Raw genomic sequence first — 22,156 nt, 5'->3', positions numbered from 1 at the left:
AGGTGGTTTTCTGTTTTACATATTTTTGTGGTTCCTCAGGTGTTTACATAACCCAAATGTAAGTCAGAAGCAGCTCTTTTGTAGCCATTGAGTAAACTTGCATAATTGCCTTTCATGATATTGCAGGGAACCTCCCTTATTTGCCGTAGCTGTTCAGGCGAGTGAGGAAGGAGGGACGGGAGGGCAGAGCTGTAAGCTCCCCAGTGGTTATTAACCATCAAAGGACAACAGATCTGCGTGCTGATCATGGAGCAAGAATGCAGCAGCAGCTAACAGACCATAACGTGGAGGGAGAACGGATACTTTCCCCATTTATATATGGAGAAAGAAATGGGGAAAAAAAAACGTTTTAAAATCATATAATTAGAATAAAAACAAAAGATTCCATGCACTTAAAAATACAGAGTAAATAAATCAGTATTACTTTTAAATGTATTTATATTTTTTAAAAAACTTTAATAACCCTACACTGTACCGTTTAGAAAATTAAATGCAAAATAAAAAATATTAGGTATGTTCTTGACTTCACTGTGTACGGGGTAGATAAGGTTTGATTTTGGTATGGTAATTCCCAATGTCCCATTCCTCAGCACTAGACTTTCAGTCAGGAGGGTGAGCAGAGGAACGGTTAGCAGGCCGTGCTCTTAATTTAAATATACGAAGATGACGAAAGGCCTAAACTAACCGTCTCCTCTTAATATTCATTACTTATAGTTACGACTATCCCACGCTTGTACTCGCAGGGACCAGTACTAATTGCAATACAAATTACTGTCAATTTTCTATGAAAAAGTCTGCGATAATATACAGAAATTACCCAAAGTACGCAAAAGCAAAATAAGTCCAAAGTGTGAAACAGATGCTGGTAGAGACCACATTCCACTCATACCGCGCTATGCCTAAGGTAAACTCCCCCTGCATACAAAATTTTATAAAGTGAACCAGGGGAGGTTATGTAAAGTCTAATTTGTGTACATTAACTGTGTCGATTGCTAAAACCAGGGCGAGGATGTATACACATTCTGTTCAAGTGAGCATTTTTAAACAAATACCGAACATTTGAGTGAAAGAAGATAAAGTCCACAAGAAAAACTAAAATGTAGTGCAAAGGGGCGAATGCAAACATTAGGGCAAACCTAAATTAGTTCAGACACACAACGCTATTTTGACAAGCAACAATTATTTGAATGGTCTCTGCTTACAGTAATAGAGGATTGCATCTTTTTCCTCTATCCCTCCGTCAGTAAGGTGTATTTTATTAAACAGAGATGAAGTCAGACGGCAATGTTTCTGTTGCTCACTATATATTACAGCATACTGTATAACAAAAACATTTTCTTTAAATTGTTTATATGTCTATACGATACACAAAGTAAAATCCAGCAGTACATTTGACTTAAAATATACAAATAGTGCAGTTTGTGAAAAGTTAACAGTAAACAAAATTAATTCCACTTTAAAGACTATACATTTGTTTAAATCAACAATGGGTATGTATAACAGTAATAAAGTAATAGTCAACTCAAAACTAATGTGCACAGAGTCCATGTATAGTTATTCTGAGAGCTTTTCTTGAGACAGTCCTATCACACCCTACTATAACGATTACTAAAATAAAAATGCCACATTTTGAAAAAAATAGTAGTGTTTGTTTCCTAGCAGTAATCTTTTATTTTTCTGGATGGTTAAAACTTAAATACCACAGCGTCCAGTTTATAAATGCTTTAATCTTGTATTTGAAAATGCTGAACATAATATTTGGTCACATATAAAATCTTATATTTGAGTAGCACAACAGAAGATGCATTTAAGATCTTAATATTTTGTATGAAATCTATTCTTATATTGCTAACTGATAAGGACACATGAGCATTTGCATTCTGTCAACCCCATCTGTATGTTTTTTTAATTTTTATAAAATGCAGTTCTGAAAACTTACATATCCTCAGCATGAATTCAATCTCTAAAATAAATCTCAGCAAAAATGTAAGGTCATTATTTTTACTGCAGTTCAGACTTAGTGCTTTCTGTCCATTCAACACAGCTGAACATTTTGCAAACCTGTCTTCTGCTGCACATGAAATCAATTGCATAGTGTACCGATTTAATTATGTTGCAATTTATCTTGTGTTGTACAAAAATGCAACTCAAAAATCATATTTCTCCATTCACTTAGTACAAAATTGTAATAATAAAGCAGAATACTTCAAGTGAAAATATTAAGTGAGATGATAAAATGCAAAAACATAATACTTTAAATTTTTAACAAATATCTTCAGTTCAGTCAAGCTTCGCTACACAAGGGAACTTTGCTGCAGACAAGTATCTGATCCATTCCAGATAGGGATCCAGGAAATTCCTGCAAGTGTAAGAAAATGTTTGCATCTTGTTGAAATCTATTAAAATTGTTAACCATCCACTCCCATGTCACTCAACATTCTCCTTTATCCCACTGAATCCACTTTCCTCTCAAAGGCAAAAATGAGAACTCGATTTAGCACAAGGATACATAACTCCAGCTGGGGTCTACCTTCTACCTAAGCCCATAACTACCTAATTGAGCTATTATTTTCTAAATTGGACAGGAGGGGGGTCTCTTTAAGAGGCTGCCAATTTAAAGAGACTTATATAACCTGCTGGATAGCAGACTTTAAGGACAGGAGTGGGACACCCCTGGTAAAGAACATAATTAGTAATTAAGTACCTGGTTTGTAGCACTGGATTTAACCAGCACTGAGCTCTGAGCTCTGGACTTCAGGAGCATCCTGGAGCCGAGTGTCACTGGTTGGCTCTCTGCAGAAGGAACCTCTGTCACTATCAGATTTGGGAAATACAGAAGCAAGTTCAAATTTCTTTTAAAATAAAAAGTTAATCATAAAACTCCAACAGCACTTTTCTCCTCTAACTTTTCAAACGAAAAATGGACAATCTTGGGCCACCGTTTGCAAAATGAAGTGTTCTTTCACAGCATAAACAATGGCATAAAACACAAAGGTAACAAAGTCAATTTGTTAATTGCCAACACCCCAACATACACATATATACAGTATATATATATACACACACAGTATTCTTTCGGTTAGTGATCTATACAGCAGTGTCATGTGAGCCTAAAGCCTACTCATTTTTTCCTCCTAGTTTGTTCACATTTTGTAGGACAGCACCTATGGCTCTTCACCTGAAAGGGACAGTTGTTTTTTGAATCCTGGTTTTATGAATTTCCACACTCTCAGCGGTAGCTCTTGGTCCATACTGTTGGAGCGCAGGAGGCCCTGGACTGAGCACAGTCCGCCTTTCCTCACAGGAATTCTGCTGGATCTGGGCTGCAGTTCAGATCTAGCCAATGTAGATGTCAATAAAATATATGAAAGAGAATAAATCAGTGTTTAATCTTACCATCAAATAAAATGGACAGACAGTTAAATCTACTAAAGTACAAATCTGAAACCAGATCCAGGACTGAAAGGCACATGCACGTGTTATTAAAATGAACTAGGTGTTATTTACTTACCCACTTCAATTGTCTGTTTGGGTTATTTCTTTCAAATTTCAACTTTTAATTTTCAGTTATATAATTAATATAGTGAAAAGGAAAGGTGGACTGGTAACCAACATCTAAACAGCTAAATCGCAAAAACTAAGCATCAAAATGTTTACTGTTGGACCTTAACACAGGAAACCTGCCCAATCTGTGGTAAAGGAATGACTTGGAGTTGCCCACAAAAAAAGCCAGATTTAACAAGGGCTAAAGCACAATGTTACAAAAATAAAAAAGCTCAATCTCCTCGAACCTTAGACTGAACTAATGGACACAGGTAGTACACACTGCACAGGAAACCATTAAGCAAGGAGTAAAGTTAAAAAAAACCTAAGGGAAATTTTAGTCTTATTAATTATCTCTTTTATGGGTTGTAATAATGCCTGCTAAAAGAAAAAATACTGAACAGTTTTACAGAAAGAATACTGTGACAATATGACGTTTGTACTAAGATAAAATGTGTACCGAGAATATTCCATGGACGACAGGTTCCTGAGCTTGCCTTTCTTCAGGGAATTCTATGAAATAATGGCGAGAAAGTATTAGTACATCTGCCAAGAAGTAACTTATATAAATAGTGCAGTATGTCATTTTGGAAATGGCAAAAAAAACATACAAAATTCACAAAATCACTATTTATTATTTTAAACTGAGGGTATCACTCCTATTATATTATGTTCACCAGGGGCATTCAAGCAATTCTTTCATAAGCAGTATGCTTGTAGCAGTGTAACAAGTACCAAATAAAAATGTTTCAAGAGAATTAGCAGCACTTTTTCATAAAATTTCAAATGTGGTAGTTTTTCAGTTTATTAAGTAGTACTTAATCTTTTCTTTCTAGGTAAAAAATAATATCCATTCTAAATATAACCATAAATTTGCAAAGTTAAATTTGTATTCTTAATTATTAATCTAGAACTACAATTTAGTTTATTTGCACAAATTAGGTTTTATGATACATTTCAGTCAGAAATACAGGTAATTAATTATATGTGAGGACTGAACAATAATAGCAGTATGTTTAACAAGGGCCATCTAACTGTAAAACAGGCCAGGTGTTAAGAGATTGTGGGGCTAATGTGTAAAAAAAAAAGCATGGGATATCCTTAAGCCTTGCCCTTCCATCATTCCTTCCAAGGTCAAATATGAGAAATGTGTAAAACTAAGTCCACTGAGAAGTAACAGCATTATAGAGAATGCCTCACTTTAAAAAGTACAACTGCATAGATTTGTGTCTCTGTAGATGGCCAGATACTCACAGGAATTCACACGCTCTTCTCAAAATTATTTTATTTTTTTTCTTTGGGCAGATGTGGAACATGAATTTCAAATAAAACCATGGCCATTTCAGCCATAGACCAACTCTCACAGTAACACAGAAGCATGGCAGCTACAACAAAATAGAAACACCATCTTGAATGATTAAACACTCTAGGTTTTCTCCTACCACACAGCCAGGTGAACAGGGGAATACTGGCAAAGCTATTTTCAGGCAGTCAATAAGAATTAGCATTCTGAAATTCTCATGCCAGTCAATCAATGCCCCCTTAACTAACCCTTTTCACTCCCTATTTTCATTTTGTCAGAGCTTTCCCACTGGTTATTTTTTGCATATCCTCATTCACAAATGAGGGGCAAGTTTTTTAAGCGGCTTAAAACAGACAGCTCAGACTCTGCCATAGATGAGTTCTGTTATGGTACCAAACTCCGGATGTATCTCAGCGTTTTCAGTTCACATTTTGAGAGATCATATTTCAGAAAGCCTAATAATCCATGGATGAGAGGTTCCTGAGCTTGTCTTTCATCAGCAAATTCCATGGAAAATCATGGGAAAGTACATCTAATAAAAGTAAATAATATAAAGAAAACTGAATGTCAATTTGAAAACATTGATAAAAAATGTACACAAATCCCAAACAAACTCTTGATGGCATTTCTCTTGTTGGCCTGTCAAGACGTTGTATAGTGTTTGAAATTACAGGGCCTGTACAGTGCCAGAGGTTTGTAAACCTCTAATTTTTCCATATTAACCTTTTAAAACCAGTCTTAATGTATATATCCAATATGGTACCTAGTAACCAATTCCATGTCATGATGTAAGAATAAAACAATGAGTGCTTTAAGTACAGGGAATGTGAAAACTCTAGTTTCTTTAGTTCAATTAAGGGAATCATGGAATCAAGAGTTTCAATAATTAGTAGATCTCTTAATTAAGGTGGATTTTGGGGGATGAGTTTGGAAGACCCAACCCTATATAGACCTTATAGATCCAGCTACTTCTCTCACATCATTGAAAATAACCATAACAATCCTAGACACCTTTTCTCTACCATCAACAGACTGCAAAAGCCAAACTGCCCCACCACACAACCTGCCTCATCGTAACTTTTCAACACATTTTTAGATTTCTTTAGCTCAAGATTGACAGCATCTGGCATCACATTCTCACCACAACATGTCACTTCCACACCTCCTCCCTGCTTGCCTAATTTTACCCTTCTCTCCAGCTTCTCTCTCCTTGACTCTGCATCCATCAGTAAACTGGTTTTGCATATGAAATCCACCACTTGTATACTAGATCCCATTCCCACCCCTTATTTCAGTCCTGTTTCACTTCTCTCTGCCCCATTGTCCTCAATATAATAAATGAATCCTGGAGCACTGGTGTTGCACCAAAAAAGCCAAACATAGCTCTGGACAATCTAAGCAACTTTCAACCCATTTTTAACTTACCTATTCTTGCAAAAACTCTAGAACATGCTGTTACATATTGGTTAAATAACCACCTCATTGCAAATAACCTTTTCGAACCCCTCCTATCTAGCTTCTGATAACTTCAGAGTACAGAAACTGCCCTGGTCAGAGTCATTAACGATCTTCTAATGGCTTCCAATTCTGGTTGTCTTTCTATCCTCATTCTTCTTGATCTCAGTGTTGCTTTCAGCACTGTTAACGATGATATCTTACTTTCTCCAAAAGACTGTTTGGAGTTTCTCTCACTGCTCTTAAATGGTTTTAGTCTAACCTCAATGATTACTGTCACTTTATCTCTCTTGGTGAATTTAGGTCTGAAATTGGAATTAAGTCTTGTGTTCCTCAGGACTCAATACTGAAACCCTACGTTTCAGCATTTACTGTTCCCACTTGGTCAGCTTTTAAGTTCACATGACCTCAACTATCACTTCTATGCTGACAACACTCAAATCTACATCCAAACCAAACTTGACACTGATGTGGCTGTCTCTATTCTTTCTAATTGCATCTTCCACATAAAACCATGGATGACTCAAAATTTCCTTCATCTAAACTGTGACAAAATTGAAGTCATGCTTATTGGCATCCCCCCATCAACTTTGTAAAACTGATCAACACATTTGTCTTCTCCCGAATTGACTACTGTTAATGCTCTACTCGCAGGGGTTTCTAAATCCACATTAAACAAACTCCAGTATGTCCAAAATTTGGCAGCCAGAATCCTGACCAGGTTTAGTGCAAGAGATCACATTACTCCTATCCATGGAGTCCTTGCACTGGCTTCCTGTCAGGTTTTGTGTTGACTTCAAAATCCTCATGCTCACTACAAGGCTCTGCATGGCTTGGTACCTAAGTACCTGTGTGAAGTAATATTGTCGTACTCTCCACCTCACAACCTTCACCCATCTAATTCTGGTCTCCTATCTGTGCCCAAAGCCTGGGACCATCAATCAGTCTCTATGCGGACTCTGCCTCTCACTGCCAATTTTCATTTTAGTTGGGCACCAACATTCCATCTTTATTCTAGAAATCCATGTAAAATGGTTTCAAGAATGTAACTTCTAGTATTTAGAGCTGCAGAAATTCGTTGTTGCTTGCTGTTTTGCCTTAGCGAAGAATTAATATTGCCACCTTGCGCTGTTGTAATACACTACAGGTGTGTATAAACAAGTCTACAGAAAGCCTTACTCATGAATGTATTGAAGTGTACATTCTCACATTAAATATTTAACAAAACGTCAGGAAAAAAACATTTGTTAGTGTTGTATTTTTAAAAACTTGTTACTGCTTACTTCTTGAGAACATGTCATAAAAATGTTTTCAAATGTGAAAGATGACTTTTGTTGATATGTTTTTCAGAACCTTCAAATACTTGTGTAAAAAGTTTGTAATATGTTACATTGCTGTTTGGAGCCTCATTTTCTGTGTTACCTTAAAAGAGAAAAAGCTTTCTTCAAGAATGAATGACATCAATGCCAGTTAGAAAAAAGCAAAAAATATAGAAAAATAAAAAGGTAACCTGAACACAAGATTTGGAATTCAGTTTTTCATTTCAGGACTTTCAGCATCTGATGAACCAGAATGATTTTAATCTCTTGTGTCTTCAAATAATAGCAAGTTTCTCCCTACCTGGACAGAAAGACGCTCATCACTTGAGTCTTCAGGAATATGCAGATTGTTCTGCCTGGGATTCCTTAATAGAGAGCCACTACTTTTCAAGCCAACATGAAAATTAGGACAGCTGTAGCCTATGCAATGAAAGAGAATGATGGGAAAAGAAAAACATGTTGCATGTGTTTAAAATGCAGAAATTAAAACAAATGTTGATAAATCATGAAACTGTTTATGCACAGTAGGACAAAAATACTTCAGTAAATGAACCATTAACAAAAAAATTAAACAGAAGGTTAAAGATGTTGATGAAGCATTTCAGTGCAATATAACATTTTTCCATTGCTCATGGTGTTTTTATTTCAAATGTTTATTCAAATTTGTTTTGCAGTAGAAAATATAATTCAAGGATACTTCCAAAATTTTGAAAATGGAAACTAAAGGACAAGACAAACTATGACTAGTAAATCTCACAAAAAACATTACTACCCACAATTTATTTTGAATACATGGTGCCAGTATCAACACAGCAATACACTGATACCTTCGCACATTCCAGTATGTCTCGAGTTCATCATTTCCTCTGTACTTACTACCATTGACTCTCCAATCAAAGACATCTGGAGGATTAGTAAAAAAGCTAAATTTAAAGATTAAAAAAAGCCCAGAATTTAATAAGCCTGAAACAATGCTTTTAATTTGGCGGCTTTGGGCTTTTTCTCATTCAAAAACTGATATTTTGAATTCATTCACTTAAAAATGCAACAGGGATTCCAAGAACTTAACAGTTCATAAGTAATTCTGGGTAACCACATTAGCGTTTCCATTTTTTTCCAGTAACGGGAGCTAATCAACTGTGCTGTAAAGAAATGTCTTTTGTGAAAACAAAAAAAAATATTTAAAAAATGAGTTCTTTCCTTACAAGAACCAAAAAAACTAGACTATGAAATCCAAGTTTCAAAGTACCTTTACGCTAAGATTATAAGGAAAGCTATAAATCAGTGTTCTTGTCAAATTCCCTATGAACACTACATTACTATTGAACAAATGAATGATCAAACAAGAAGACTGAATTCAATTATTAATTAAATCTGATCACTGACTTTCCAGCCAATGGCCCAGAATCTAGAATCCTGCACCAGAAAGCCAATGTCCTAGGATGGGAATTTAGCCAATAGATACTTTGTCATGTCACCAGCACTGAGTTATCGAAGCCTGGAGACCTTCATGTGTCATGTGTAGAAACCACTATATCAATCCTAGTAACAGAAAGTCCCCAACCCAACATCAGCAGACGGGTGCTCGTGGAACAGACATCTAACAATGCCCTTTGGCTTGTCAAACAATGTGGTACCTTCCCTGCCACACATTCAAGATGTGATTGGAATCCCCATCTCTGGTGGTGACATCCATGGTCAACCATCTATGGCTAACTTTCATTTATAATATTGAATAACTTTCCACACCATCAACGTCTACTGATTTAGATCGCATTCTAGCTTCATTTACACAAAAATGTATCATCAGATAATGCAGATACTGCAGGACGTGTGAGAACAGTGATGAATTAGATGAAATATCAATCAAGCTCAAGTTCACCAGATAAAACCAAATGTGCTGGAACCTCATTCAGCATTTTTACTGTGCTCACTGTGCTTTAACCCAGCCTTGTTCCTCAGTCTCCCCAACTAAAGTTGCTCATCAGTGGTTCAGGCCCCTTCGGAAATGGATCTGGAATGAATTGTCTATATTGCAGGAGATATCACCACAAGCAGAGCCTAAAAGTGCATTCCAGGGGAGTTTAAAAGAATGGAATTTGAAAAGACATTAACTGGTTTAAATTAGCCATCGTCTCAGCATTGAATATTCCACTAGAGATCCTGAAATATTTCCTCAACCAGCAAACAGCTTGTTATATTCCAGCATCAACATTTAGCACCTTTTCTCTGACGTTCAAACAAGCATACAACTGCTTAGGGGTACATGGTTGAACATTTTAATCAAAAATGGCTTCCATGATAAATAAAAAACTGGAGCTGGTTGGCTTGATGTGATTCCTGTTTGTGACACACTTGTGGCAGATAAGTCATGCTGTTATAGTGAGCAGAGATATACCCCACTGGATAGTTTAAACTGTACAACTTTTAATCAGAAATTGCCATTTCAGATACCATGAACTGGGAATGTAACCTCCGTAGACTTCAAAACACACCAAAAAATAGATTTATCCTTTCACATAATAACAGTTCAAGAAAACAATAAACATTGAAGGAAAAAATAGGATAAGTCAGATTAAAATTACTTTGAGAATGAGCACAAACATGGGAGAGCAAAATTGAGAAAGCATAAATTTAAGGTTGAAATAAGGATAGGTCCAGGTTTAGGTTGTTTTTAAAATCATACAGAGAAATTTTATTACACTGAAAGATAAGGACAATTTTATCAAACAGCCCCACACCACATATAAAAAAAGAATGTAACGTGGTATCTACAAGTATTATATCAAGAAAAACAGATAATGATGAAAGTGATGAGATCGATTTTAAATTCCAGGTCTGAAAGGAACAGTGATTTTCAAGTAAGACTAATTGGCATACTCATACTTTAACCAGAGTCAAGTTTACACCTGAATAACTTAGGAGCTAGGTAAAAAAAAATGAAGATGTCTCTTTTACATTCATTTTGAAAAGTATTTTTTGCAAAGAAGAAGAAATGATGAGATAACCATAGTTAAAAAGAGACATTCAGTGATCAGCGGTCAGGCAGTAGATTATGATTTTCATTATTTCAAAGAACACCCGTACAGAAGACCATATTTATTCACACCTTCGAAACATAAAATATCATTAAGAAGGCAAACTGTTTCTAAATGAAAAAGTCTACTGTTCTCTTCCTTCATAATTGAAGCCCGTCTGTTAGGATTCTTCCTGATATTAAAAGATACTATCTTTCTCTTGAGACTAAATTTGCTCAGGGAAACAAAATGCCACTCCTGTGGCTTCTTCTGAATTCAATTGAATTCAATAAGCATTTGACTAGAATATTAAATGCATTCACAGTAATAATATACTGTTCCTTTCAGGCCTATGAATTCAGTGCAACAGTTGTTTTAGAATAAAAGATGAAACAGATAAAGATGAGGATTGAAGGCTCAAAACTGACAACATATCAGTATAAAACTCACAAAGTTACAAATATTTTTTATATTACATGTGCCAGTAAAGGAAAGCATATGGAACTACCACAAGCAACATATCATGGCACAATATACAACTGGACAATGTAATATCACATGAAACAGGAAAATAATAATCCACTACTTTGTTATTCATATTTAACATATTAACATTTAACACATATTGGGGTAAATTCTCAAGACACAATAGTAGATATGGTTTATACAGCTTGCTTTAAATCTCAGCTTTTATTACTGAAAATATTTCTGTAGCTCATCTACAACTTGTAACCACTGAATCAACCATTACATTCACAAAACATATAACAGAAACTCCTTTTGAGATTTAAATGCGTCATAGTAGCAAAGGTTTTTTTTTTGATGATTTGCTTTGTTGGATATTTTTCTTTGTCATCAACCTCTGAAATGCTGTTATGATAAGCCATTCTATATACAGATATACATTTTTACTCAGATCTTTCAAGTAACAAATTTGGCCTGATTATGCTCTGAAAATCAAGATTCAGAACAGCCAACAGCAATCTATTCTCTGAAACACTATTCTTAAATGTATATATTTAGAAAATAAAAACAAATATTTTTCTATAATTCTGTTTAGAATTGTGATTGCACATTTTTAAAAGGATCAGTACAAGACTTTAATCAAATGCTTTTAGGTTTTGCAGCAAAACTATAAATACTAAAATTATGGTTACAATTTTTACTAAAGTCACCTGACTGATAGCTTGACTGCTTTGAGAATATACACTTGCGTCCATTAACCAGATACATGCAAAATATCCTTTCTGCATCTGCATAGTGTACTTACTATGTACTATGCAAAATCATAACCCACCAATGTACTTTACCAAAATAGATTGGTAAATCCTCGGTCTGAAGTCTGCTTGCAGTTAACATTTTTATTATTTTATACTATTCCAATGTTAAATGAAACTGTAAATTATAATCATAGTATGTATTACTATATAAATTCAATGAACATAACCATATAATTCTAGGTGAAAATTTTACAATAGTATTCCATCTCCAGCACATAAAATTCCTTTTTATAAAGTGAGTAAAAAAGTGCACCAAAGTGTAGAAAATACCAGAAGAATATAGCTTTGTGTATTTTACAAAAACATCCGAGAAACTTAAGTGATAACTGTAGAAAATCGTCAATAGATTCAGAACACACAACAAAGTATATCATTGAAAAAAAGCACTGAGTGACAAGTTTACCTGTTCTTTAGGGATGTCTTTACATAAGATGTACCATTTTAGTTGAACAATTAATTTATCCATTTAGGACGTATAATAAAGAATTTGCTTTGCAAGTTCAAAATTTAACATTAACAAGTACAAACTGGGAAATTAAGTTCAGCTATCGGTTGCTTTAATGCTATATTTTGACATGGTTGAAGAGATTGAAAAACATGTTTCATGTGTTTCTCTTTCACATAAGCTGTCCCTTTTTATTATGTATATATGCATATATATGTAGTGTTTACTGTACAATGGGATTAAAAATATTAAAATTAGAAGCAAGCTCTGAAAAGGAGGAAAACTGAAAACAAAACAAATTGCAGAATTATATATAATGTAGCACAAAAATGTTTGGCAATTGAACTATACTAACAATACTTAGTACTGCATCATGTTGGAAAAGAAAGGCATCTTGCAAAACACTAAATGTAGCAGCAATAAAAGTTAAAATGACTTGTGCTCTTATAGATCCTCCTTGTGTTGTACTGTGTTCTATTATACTGTATGCTAGGACCAGAGCAGCACATGTATCTATTGTAGGATTTGAACCTTTTGCTTTTATACTTGCTAGGTTCTTTTGACTTTTAATCTGGAAAGGCTTGGTTCCAAAGATAGCCAGGATTCTAGTGGACTATAGACCATTGTAAGTACATGTTCAAGAAACTTGTAGCAGTGCAGAGGAAGAAGAGATTGAATCAGAAGCCTAGGTTCAGACAATTCAGTTTTGCACATCTCATTTCTCCATTATATCTCAACAGGTATCAATACTTTGAAACAGAAAAATGCTAATTGCTTCAAAACTTTATTCACACTTGCACTTATAGTTTCCAACTTAGCTTTGTTTAACAAACAAAAAGTAAGATCAGTTTGAGCACAAGGTCAAGGAACATAAGGTACAACTAAAAATAACACTTTAAGCCCTGTTAAATTCTAAAATGGAACTTTATCTTCATCAAGCCATGTTTGGCAAATTACTTGAGAAGAGCTTCTGAGATAGATATATACAAAATTTCAATTTTTACTTGGTATTTCTAAGGTGAAATATCACGACATTGAAGATGAATCTTGCCCCCGGCCCTGACCTTTGTACCCAAGCTTAACTCGCAAAAAGTGTTCTATGATCTACCTGTTTTAACTGGGATGATTTTTACTGATCCATTCAGTGTTTACTAGACCTTCCTGTCTGGTTCCCAGAATTATTCCCTGAACCCAGGCTGGTTGTTCTGTCATTTAGAAAGCCCAGGGGTGGAAGGGCAGGGTGAATCAAGGGGGTTAGCCGCTTGCTTAAGGCCTTGTTAAGGAGGTTTGACTTGGGCATAGCTTGGAGAGAAGGTAGGAGCTTGGAGAGGCTGGGAGGCTGGAGAGAATACAGACCTGCCATGCTGAAGGAAGCTGGGATGGAACAAGGGCCGAGGCCGGATTGCTGCTGAGGGGAGGAGGTGATCTTGGAAAATCCCAGGGAGACTGAGGAAGAAGAGGGAGAAAGCGAAGGATGGGTTGGGGAGGACTGGTGGCTGGTGGGGCTGCTTGCAGCTGTTTTTAGCATTGACCGGTGGTGTGGGCGTCTCTTCTCCTGTGCTTTAGACTCTATACAGAAATATAAAGAGACACTTTCGAGATGGCACAAGAGAACACAGAGCAGAGAATCAGCAGGAACTGGGGTTGAGGCCCACAATCAAGCAATGTAAAAGCCTTTCAGTTAAGTACAGTGGTTTTCATTTTATTTTGACAAAGTATTTAGGTTCAGTATGTAGTCTACCATGATTTGATATAAACAACATTACAAACATAGCCACCGCTTACATATCCTTTCCATTAAATGAAACGCCATCCTAGCTCAGTTTAAAAGAAGTTCCAATTTTCCCAGTCACTAGCAGGAAAGCGTTCATCTGACAAGCTGGGTTTGGATGACAACAATAAATGCAAAACACATTTATATGCATGAAGACATTGTATATATTAAAAGTACGTTGAGAAAAAACTCAGGAAGGACATGCTCACTGCTTTCTTTACTGCACAAGCAACACTTGCTTTTGATTATTCACACACCACAAAATTTTAAATAAACTCCACCAAAGGCTTTTACTCTTAATTTATAACTATATTTTTACCTTTTTAAGCCCATATTTATCTGTGCCATACCAAGTGCTTACATTTCAATTCTTCTTCTGACAGTGCTCTATATTTTTATAACACTTGCATTTGGTTATCCCATAAATAAGTTGAAGGAACAGTACCAGAACTGATTCTCCACATTACAAATTTGGCAACAGAAAAAAGTAGACAAGGATTACATCTTTTTGTATATCGTAATTGCTATCATATGCAGTTAGTCATAAGACAACAAAAACACCAACATGTTGACGATTTCAAAACCATTCCCTACTGGCTTCTTCCTTAGTGGTAACACTTTGAAACACCTTCAAGTCTGCGTTTTTCTTTTTGCAGAATGCATACATCATATTTAGACTGTTTTTGAAATTCCCAAGCAGGCCCACATGTACTTCAAAAAGCATCCTGCCTTCTCCCAACACAGCCCTTCAACCAGCTTACCTCTCACTGGTCCCAGAGCCCTGTTATTTGTTTTATGAAGACTTGAGTTGGAGGGTGGAGGGCAGGCTGACCTACTGATCCCCTGACTACAGCCAAAAGTGAAGCTGGGCGAGTTCTTGAGCTGTGGGGAGTTCTGCTGGCTGCTGCTGCTCCCACTGGTTGTTCCATTGCTGTTACTCCTGGTCCGACTAAGGGAGTTCTCCGAGGCAGAGCTCGTCAGACCCCTGAAACCACAGTTCGCAGCTCTTTCAGCCTGATCTTTTACCAAACATGTTCTATCACAATGGTTCATTAATGAGGAGATGAACATGTTAACTAAAGAAATCGGTAGCTCTCTGTGAGCTCCATGGGACTCGCAGAATGAAGAATGGCAAATTAGACACTTTAACCCAGCACATTCCAGTGCACGTCTCAAGACAGAAGCTCGAAAGCTCATCAACCCACCCATACTGAAGCAAGTGTTGGAGCAGTCAGCACTTTGACAATTACAAACCAGAACTAAAAACAAAAAATTCCTAAACTGAAATTCAGATATCACTGAACATTTTAGCTGAATAACAATTTTCTGGATTTTTAAAATAAGCAGAATATTTTAACGTGAACATATACAGAAATGTGCTTACACTGTGGCTCCCTTAGGAGAAGCCTTTGTGCTGTTTTTCTTAGAAGTGAAGATCATGCCTTTGCTGTTTCGAACATGCTTAAGCATCCAGGCGCGCAGATTGGTGAGACAGCTGTGCTCAGACAGGATGATGCGAGGCCAGGGGTTGCAGTCAGCCATGTCCAGAGCTGCCACAGCAACTGCCCTGCCAACCTAATAGGAAGCTTTGTCTTCAACTTCAGACATTTACAAGCAATTATTGTACGTAAAGAACTATATTGTAAACGTAAAGTTTACCAAAATCAAGTCTATTCTATTGGTTCCCAGATGTTTACATTATCCAATATCTAAGTATGAACAGATATTTTTAGTTTTTTGTATCTAAGAAAATAACTCATTTCAGACGTTTTAAGAAAACTATTAACTTTGCAATCCTTTACAGTATTTTCAACAAAGAAATAATTCATTTATTTGCACCTAAATTATAAACAATACTGATAACTCCAGAATGCTCAGCAATGAAACACAGACCTAGGGTCATTAGCGGTCATTAGAGTCATGTAAGCCTGAAAACAGCATGCACACCTTTACCCAGGGCAACAGATGTCTAGGAAAACCTACATAACCAAGCTGTTGAAACAAACAAAAATAATTCAACAATTTGTGTTAACTATCATGTTTGATACATGATACATCACATCCTAAACACTAGTACGTACCTGTTCAAACACTTCGATAGTATATTTGGGAGGGAAAGCAGGGGGTGGGGGAGGCGTTGCTCTGCCATTATCATGACAAGCTGGAGGAATTGTGTTCACAGAGCGGCCAGTGTTGTAATTGCACTCCAAGGTATAACTAGAGAGAACAGGAAAACAAATCTGTCTCAAGGCCCAGATAAGTTCTCTACCACAGTAAAACTTACAATTTTCTAAAATCTTAAGAAAATAAAGCTGTGCTCATGTTAATGATTTTAAATTAAAAATTTTAAAAACAAAAATAAACTAAGGATCTTAAAAAAATATTTCTAAATGATAGAATAAGGACTAAAAAATCCCTAGCCTAAAGCAACGCAAATGACCAGACTCCAATTTAAGCTTATACGTTTACCTACAGAAACCATGCTATTTTGGTACAAGAGCAAAGCATGGATTCTTCCACGAGATATTTTGCTGTTTAACACATTTGCCTTCAAACTGTAAAAAAACACAACGGCAACCTATAGAAAGGGATCCTGAGTAGGTTTTCAGACTTGTCTTTAGATTGCTACTATTTTTGCCATACCTGTGGATCAGCCCTATGGCTTTATGAATTGCTACACGCCCACTTCCTTCTTTCGATTGCCCATCTCTCTTGTCTTTGGCATACATGTTCTTCTCAGAAAAATTGCAGCCCATGAAGTCAAAGTGTGGTGAATTCATCGAGATCAGCTTTGGATATAGAAGGTTTTCCACCTGGTTTAATTTAAAATACAGGACAACTATTCAAATACAAGCATAAAACTGATACAAGAATACATATTAGAATACCATGAAAGAGCAGAGCTTAAATTCCAAAATGTACCCCGAGGATTATGCCAAAAATAAGCTACCTAGTCATGTCAGGTACTTTAAAAAAATAGCTGGATGTGATCCTAAATACCTAACTGGCCTGAATGACTTCCTCTTGTTTGCAAATGTTCTTGCATATTAAACTGGTTAACATTTTCACAATCTGAAACACCTTTTCAACTGATCAGCTAAAAACTAATGAAAAATTGAAAGTATTTTGAATTAAAAAAATAAACAAGTAATCTTTGATTTACAGTACTTTGGCATGGAAATATTTTATATTTTGGACAGCATAAGAAAAAGACCGAAGCTACTCCACCACAGCACCATCATAATGTAGCTGCACAACAGGTTCATTCCACTAAAGGACTTATATATGCAGTAACTCACCATCATACGCTGTCGTGTTCATCACTCACAAGGAGAGAGATCATAACAACAAACGTGATTTAAAGGGAAATACAGCTATTGCACTTGCCTGTTCATTCTCCTCAGATAAGCTGTTTCCATACATGAAACAGCCTCGTTTGGACGCGTGTCCATGTAGGTCAATGTAGTAAGCTATGCCACTCTCTTGTGGGGGAATGTGTTCGGAGAGATCAGAAGCCGTTGCCATCTTCAGAATATCGTTCTCATCGCAGTGTTCTTCGCTACCACAGGTCCCTTCTCCATCAATCTTCCCCTCAGCCTCTCCTTTATTTAGACATTCTGAGGCCGTATCTGTCCTGTTCTCTTCAGTTAGCATTGGGATTTCTGATTGCTCTGATTTCTCCACACAAGTGAAGAAATCCCCCTCATAATGCTCCTCCTCGTTTCTGAGGTTGTTGCACTTTTCTATTTCTGTCAGAGGGGCCTCCAGTGAAAACAAGCAGTTGGTACTGGAATGATTGGAGGGTTTTGTGCTTAGCAAGCTGGATGACAGAGGAGACACAAATGTCCTCCAGTCTGGAGAGTCTGGTCCAATGCGGTTGTGCAGGTGATGGTACAGTATAACTGCTTTGGCACCAAAAATAGAGGGATGGAGTTCAAAACTGGGATTGAGGTATTGGCGATTGAGATTTACACCTCTGGAATCAGTTCTAATAAAATGAAAAAAAAAGTTTAGTTTGACTCCTGAATTGAATCCAACCTTTATAATTTGAAATCAAGTATATAAATGTGAAACTTGAAAAACAAGAAATGAATGATTTCTGAAAAGTGTCCAGTTCCCTAATTTTCCATTATATCCCAGCCGATGAGGCAGCATATAAAATATTTATCACACTATAGCTAAATATCTCATTGCAGATAGTGCCTAACATTGGCCATCATAGACAACAGAGTCAATGATGGCCAAAGTTTTTTTCTCCCGATCCGGTTTTAGGTAGTTATATAACATGAAGAACCAATAATTGTAATTAAGAAGTGTACTTCAGACCTTTGGACATTTTTCACACTGATGCATTCCACTTGAACTTCATGCAAGTTCAGGCCGGCAAAAAGCAAAAAATTTATTCCATTCTCACTGGACAAAAAAAGATCACAAATGTGGTGCCGCTCAACTTTCAGTTAATTATCTTCTGTGATTAGGAAGCTCTGTAAGTGCATGTGCTGTAAGTCATACAATTTGATATTAAGATGTTTGTATTCATTTCTTACTAACAAGTAAGTCTGCATGCCTGCATCTCTAATTATGGGGAATTTATTCCTTGTGGCTTCACAAAGGCTAATAGTACTATGAACCTCTCTGTCAAGGAGAGATTAGAGTAGAATAGACATGGCCATAAAACCATTTGGCCATGAACAAAGTAGGTCTGGTGATTCAAACGTCAACAGAAGAGATCTCAACACCAGACACAAGGTAATAAATCTGGGGCCAATACTTAAGGATAGTCAAGAAAGGACGTTTTTAAGCTTAAGTGCAACCATACTTTAAAATCATTCATATATATATATCCTACTGTATGTACTACAAACACCATCTTTTATCATTCTATATTAAATTAAGAAATCACATGGTTATACTCAAAAGAAACATAACCAACCGCATTAATTCTCAAGAAACAAGGGATATCCAAGCACGTGCCCATAGATATCACTTATTTGGTTTTAAATTAAACAGTAATTTATTGGAAAAACAGATGAAACGGTCAAAATTCTGATTGTAACAAGCATTTTTGAAAGGATTTAGATTTAGAAAACAGATTATTCTGATACATCCACATCGATTGAGGGTCCATGTTGTATCATTCATTCCTTATTCATAAAAGACAGTATGAAGTACTGGATGTAATGCCACATCACATACCTCATTCCCTTACAAAAGGGTAAACTTAAAATATTCAATTAAAATATAAGGCATCACAATTATCTCAGGAAGACGTGGACTATGCTTATTTGGTATCAAATGAATGGGCAAAACATGAGCAGTTCTGAACTCTAATTATCAAACTTGTAGACAAAGAAGAAGTAGACCAAGGAGCTCAACCGGATCGGGGAAGCAAAGTCTGATATGTTGCTCCACCCTCACCAGCCAGTAACTCATCTACTTGTGCTCCACAGGAATGATATATCAGCGCCTGAGGTGAGTCACACAGCTCATCACATTGACAAATTCTCCCAGATCAGGTGATGCCTACTTCCTCACTATGCAGAATATAAGCAATGGGAACATACTAAGCGCTCTCATTTGCACACCTCTTAAACGAATAGGTTGCATTCACCTTGTGCTTGGGTTCAATGCCCCATAGCATAAAATAGTTATCTTAATGAGAGTTTAATGTAACTTTATGCCTTTTGCCTTGAATTAGGATTAGTTTATTAACACTGGTCTATAACGTAGCAACTTGTACTTTTCTAATTCTTTATTTTCAACCATTTTCTCCTTATTTCTTTCCATAAACCTTTCTTTGCATTAATTTAATTAATGATTAGCTCATCTATTTTAATAAACCGCAGCAGTCCTGATTTGAATTCATGCAGTTCAACCTCACCACTATCTTGACTTTGGGTTGTTAAGCATTGTGTTAATTATCACATTAATCTGGCCGTGTTTTCAGAGGACATGCTCATATAAGGGTTGGTGTGGCGATTATGGTATGACTAGATCACAGGACCTGTCTTATGCCTACTCTTGGTGTTTCAGTAACATACTGTAGGAGACATGGTACGGGTCTCGTAGTCAAAAATGAATTTAGACCACGCATGCACTTTTATCCCAGAATATCTCCACGATTGACTGGAGGTTCAGGCAACTCTCCAAAACCATCTGATCCGTGGTGGTTAAGGGCTTTGGACCAGAAAGTCTACTTCTAAGTAGTAAGTTTAGTTGTACATGACGGCATAAACATAAATTTGGAATTTAAATAAAAAAACGTTACTCTGCAGTCCCACACTGCTTGCTACACTAAAAAGGTTATTAACTCGTATTATTCCGGAACAGAAGTAAACATCCTATAATATCACACCAAATTCATTGTTATACAACTGATAGGGAGACCTTGAAATTTAGGATCCTTTTTCACAGTACCCACAACATAAAAGGTATTTGTGAATTTATTACAAAATACACCTATGCAGACTAAAACCTTTAACAAAACAGTTTTTGAACAAATAAAATGTTGCTTTTCAAAAAGAAAAGCAAATCACATCAGTCACAGAGGGTTCAGTTCCGAGTGCTATAATCTCAATTACAAACGTCACCTGTAGTGACCTCTCACAACTCCATCTGGGTTGAGCATTGGGATCAACTTGAAAACAAACATTTTCCTTAGCATCTGGGCCCGGGGGTCATCCTGCTTCAGGATGAAGTTCAGAAATCCATTGAACACAAAACTCGATGGTGTTTCCCCTGGGTGAACCCGACTACTGAGGAAAAAGACCTAGAGACAAAACACATTAAAGCCAAGAGTTACAAATCTTTATACAAAAAAAACAAAAAAATGGTTTGGATAATTCCTTCATGATATCGCATATTGAAATTCAGCTAAATATTATGATGATATAGCTGATTAAATGGCAATCTATATCAATGATCAGCAGAGTATAGTTAAAAAAATGTTTGGTTAGGGGCCAAAAAATGATTTTTTTCTTACCTTTTTTCCCATAAATCTGTGAGGGCGAAGGGTACGGTTGTCAGGAAACAGCTTTTCAAGCCTTGGTTCCCGTTCTTCCATCATTCCATGACAGGAGGTGACAGTCAGGAGGTCAACACGATAGCCATCTAAGGAGTAGCAAAGCAGCTCACGATGGTAATATATAGAATCTGCAGGACTGAGACAAGCACATAAGAACTGTAGTGATTAAACTGTTACTTTGGAATTTAAAAGCACTGGATCACATAAGCAGAAAGGGAATGCCCTACTTGCACAAATGGAAAATTAAAATCCTAACAGTAAATTCAAGTTTTATTTTCCAGAAAATATATTTCACCATCAATCAATTCTGGTAACAAATTATCGACGACTATTACACCAAGAACATGCTGTGAAGTCTAGGACCATACCAACAAGACAAACTGCTTTAATCTCTGACCACATTATTCACTATAATTGAATGGTAATTGTAGAAAACTATAACTGCAAAAACAAATATTAGGTTCTACAGTCCTACCTGTTAGTATTAAAGTACATGGAGTTCGCAAACTTATGATCCAATTGAAGCAAAAAGTCCTGGCATTCCGCATATGAAAATGGGTAGCAGAAAGCAAAGTAGGTTGTGGCCCCACGGACTTCGAGAAAGCGATGGGTAAATGACAGGATAAACTGGTTTTCCACCATCTGTGCAAAGAAAATACAGTAATCCAGCACAAGGCAGCACCAACTGTTTAGGTTATCATGAGGCTTTTGGTATTTACATTTGTTATGTATTTCATCACATAATTCTAACTACTGAGCCAAAGATTTTTCAAAACAGAACTGTTTCTGCAATGTACAATTTAGTAACAAATTAGTTTTGAGTAATGCCATGCTTACACAGTCCGTACTTGTCTCTGAAATTAGTTACATACCATACCATAACAACCATAATCGCTAATTATAGTAACTTTAAACAAAAATTAACATTAAAAGAGAACTAATATTAATCCTGGGCTACAATTAATTCTATCATTTTCATCTCACTTACTGAAACAT

At 36.2% G+C, this 22,156-nt stretch overlaps 1 protein-coding gene across 5 annotated transcripts in view; it reads right to left on the bottom strand.

The window, feature by feature from the left end:
- Window positions 1-1,287: 1,287 nt before the first annotated feature.
- agbl5 (AGBL carboxypeptidase 5) overlaps window positions 1,288-22,156 on the bottom strand; it is a 30,198-nt gene continuing 9,329 nt past the window's right edge. The window contains exons 5-18 of one of the 5 annotated variants that reach the window (XM_088625193.1): window positions 21,636-21,802; window positions 21,119-21,296; window positions 20,727-20,905; window positions 17,524-18,124; window positions 16,780-16,949; window positions 16,218-16,353; window positions 15,521-15,711; window positions 14,898-15,121; window positions 13,719-13,931; window positions 7,922-8,040; window positions 4,004-4,056; window positions 3,179-3,336; window positions 2,705-2,793; window positions 1,288-2,359 (exon numbers count right to left, since the gene is read on the bottom strand). In XM_088625193.1, the coding sequence (XP_088481319.1) occupies window positions 2,285-2,359; window positions 2,705-2,793; window positions 3,179-3,336; window positions 4,004-4,056; window positions 7,922-8,040; window positions 13,719-13,931; window positions 14,898-15,121; window positions 15,521-15,711; window positions 16,218-16,353; window positions 16,780-16,949; window positions 17,524-18,124; window positions 20,727-20,905; window positions 21,119-21,296; window positions 21,636-21,802 (2,553 nt within the window). In that variant the 3' untranslated portion in view covers window positions 1,288-2,284. Of the gene's footprint in view, window positions 2,360-2,704; window positions 2,815-3,178; window positions 3,337-4,003; window positions 4,057-7,921; window positions 8,041-10,288; window positions 13,932-14,897; window positions 15,122-15,520; window positions 15,712-16,217; window positions 16,354-16,779; window positions 16,950-17,523; window positions 18,125-20,726; window positions 20,906-21,118; window positions 21,297-21,635; window positions 21,803-22,156 lie in introns of those variants that run through there. The other 4 variants (XM_088625194.1, XM_088625192.1, XM_088625195.1 and 1 more) reach the window with 4 other exon arrangements.

This window comes from Lepisosteus platostomus, chromosome 3 (genome assembly GCF_059453375.1).
Source record: "Lepisosteus platostomus isolate fLepPlt1 chromosome 3, fLepPlt1.hap1, whole genome shotgun sequence".
NCBI lineage: Eukaryota > Metazoa > Chordata > Actinopteri > Semionotiformes > Lepisosteidae > Lepisosteus > Lepisosteus platostomus.
Note: the sequence above shows the minus strand (reverse complement) of the source record. Positions and strands in the feature narration are given on the sequence as shown.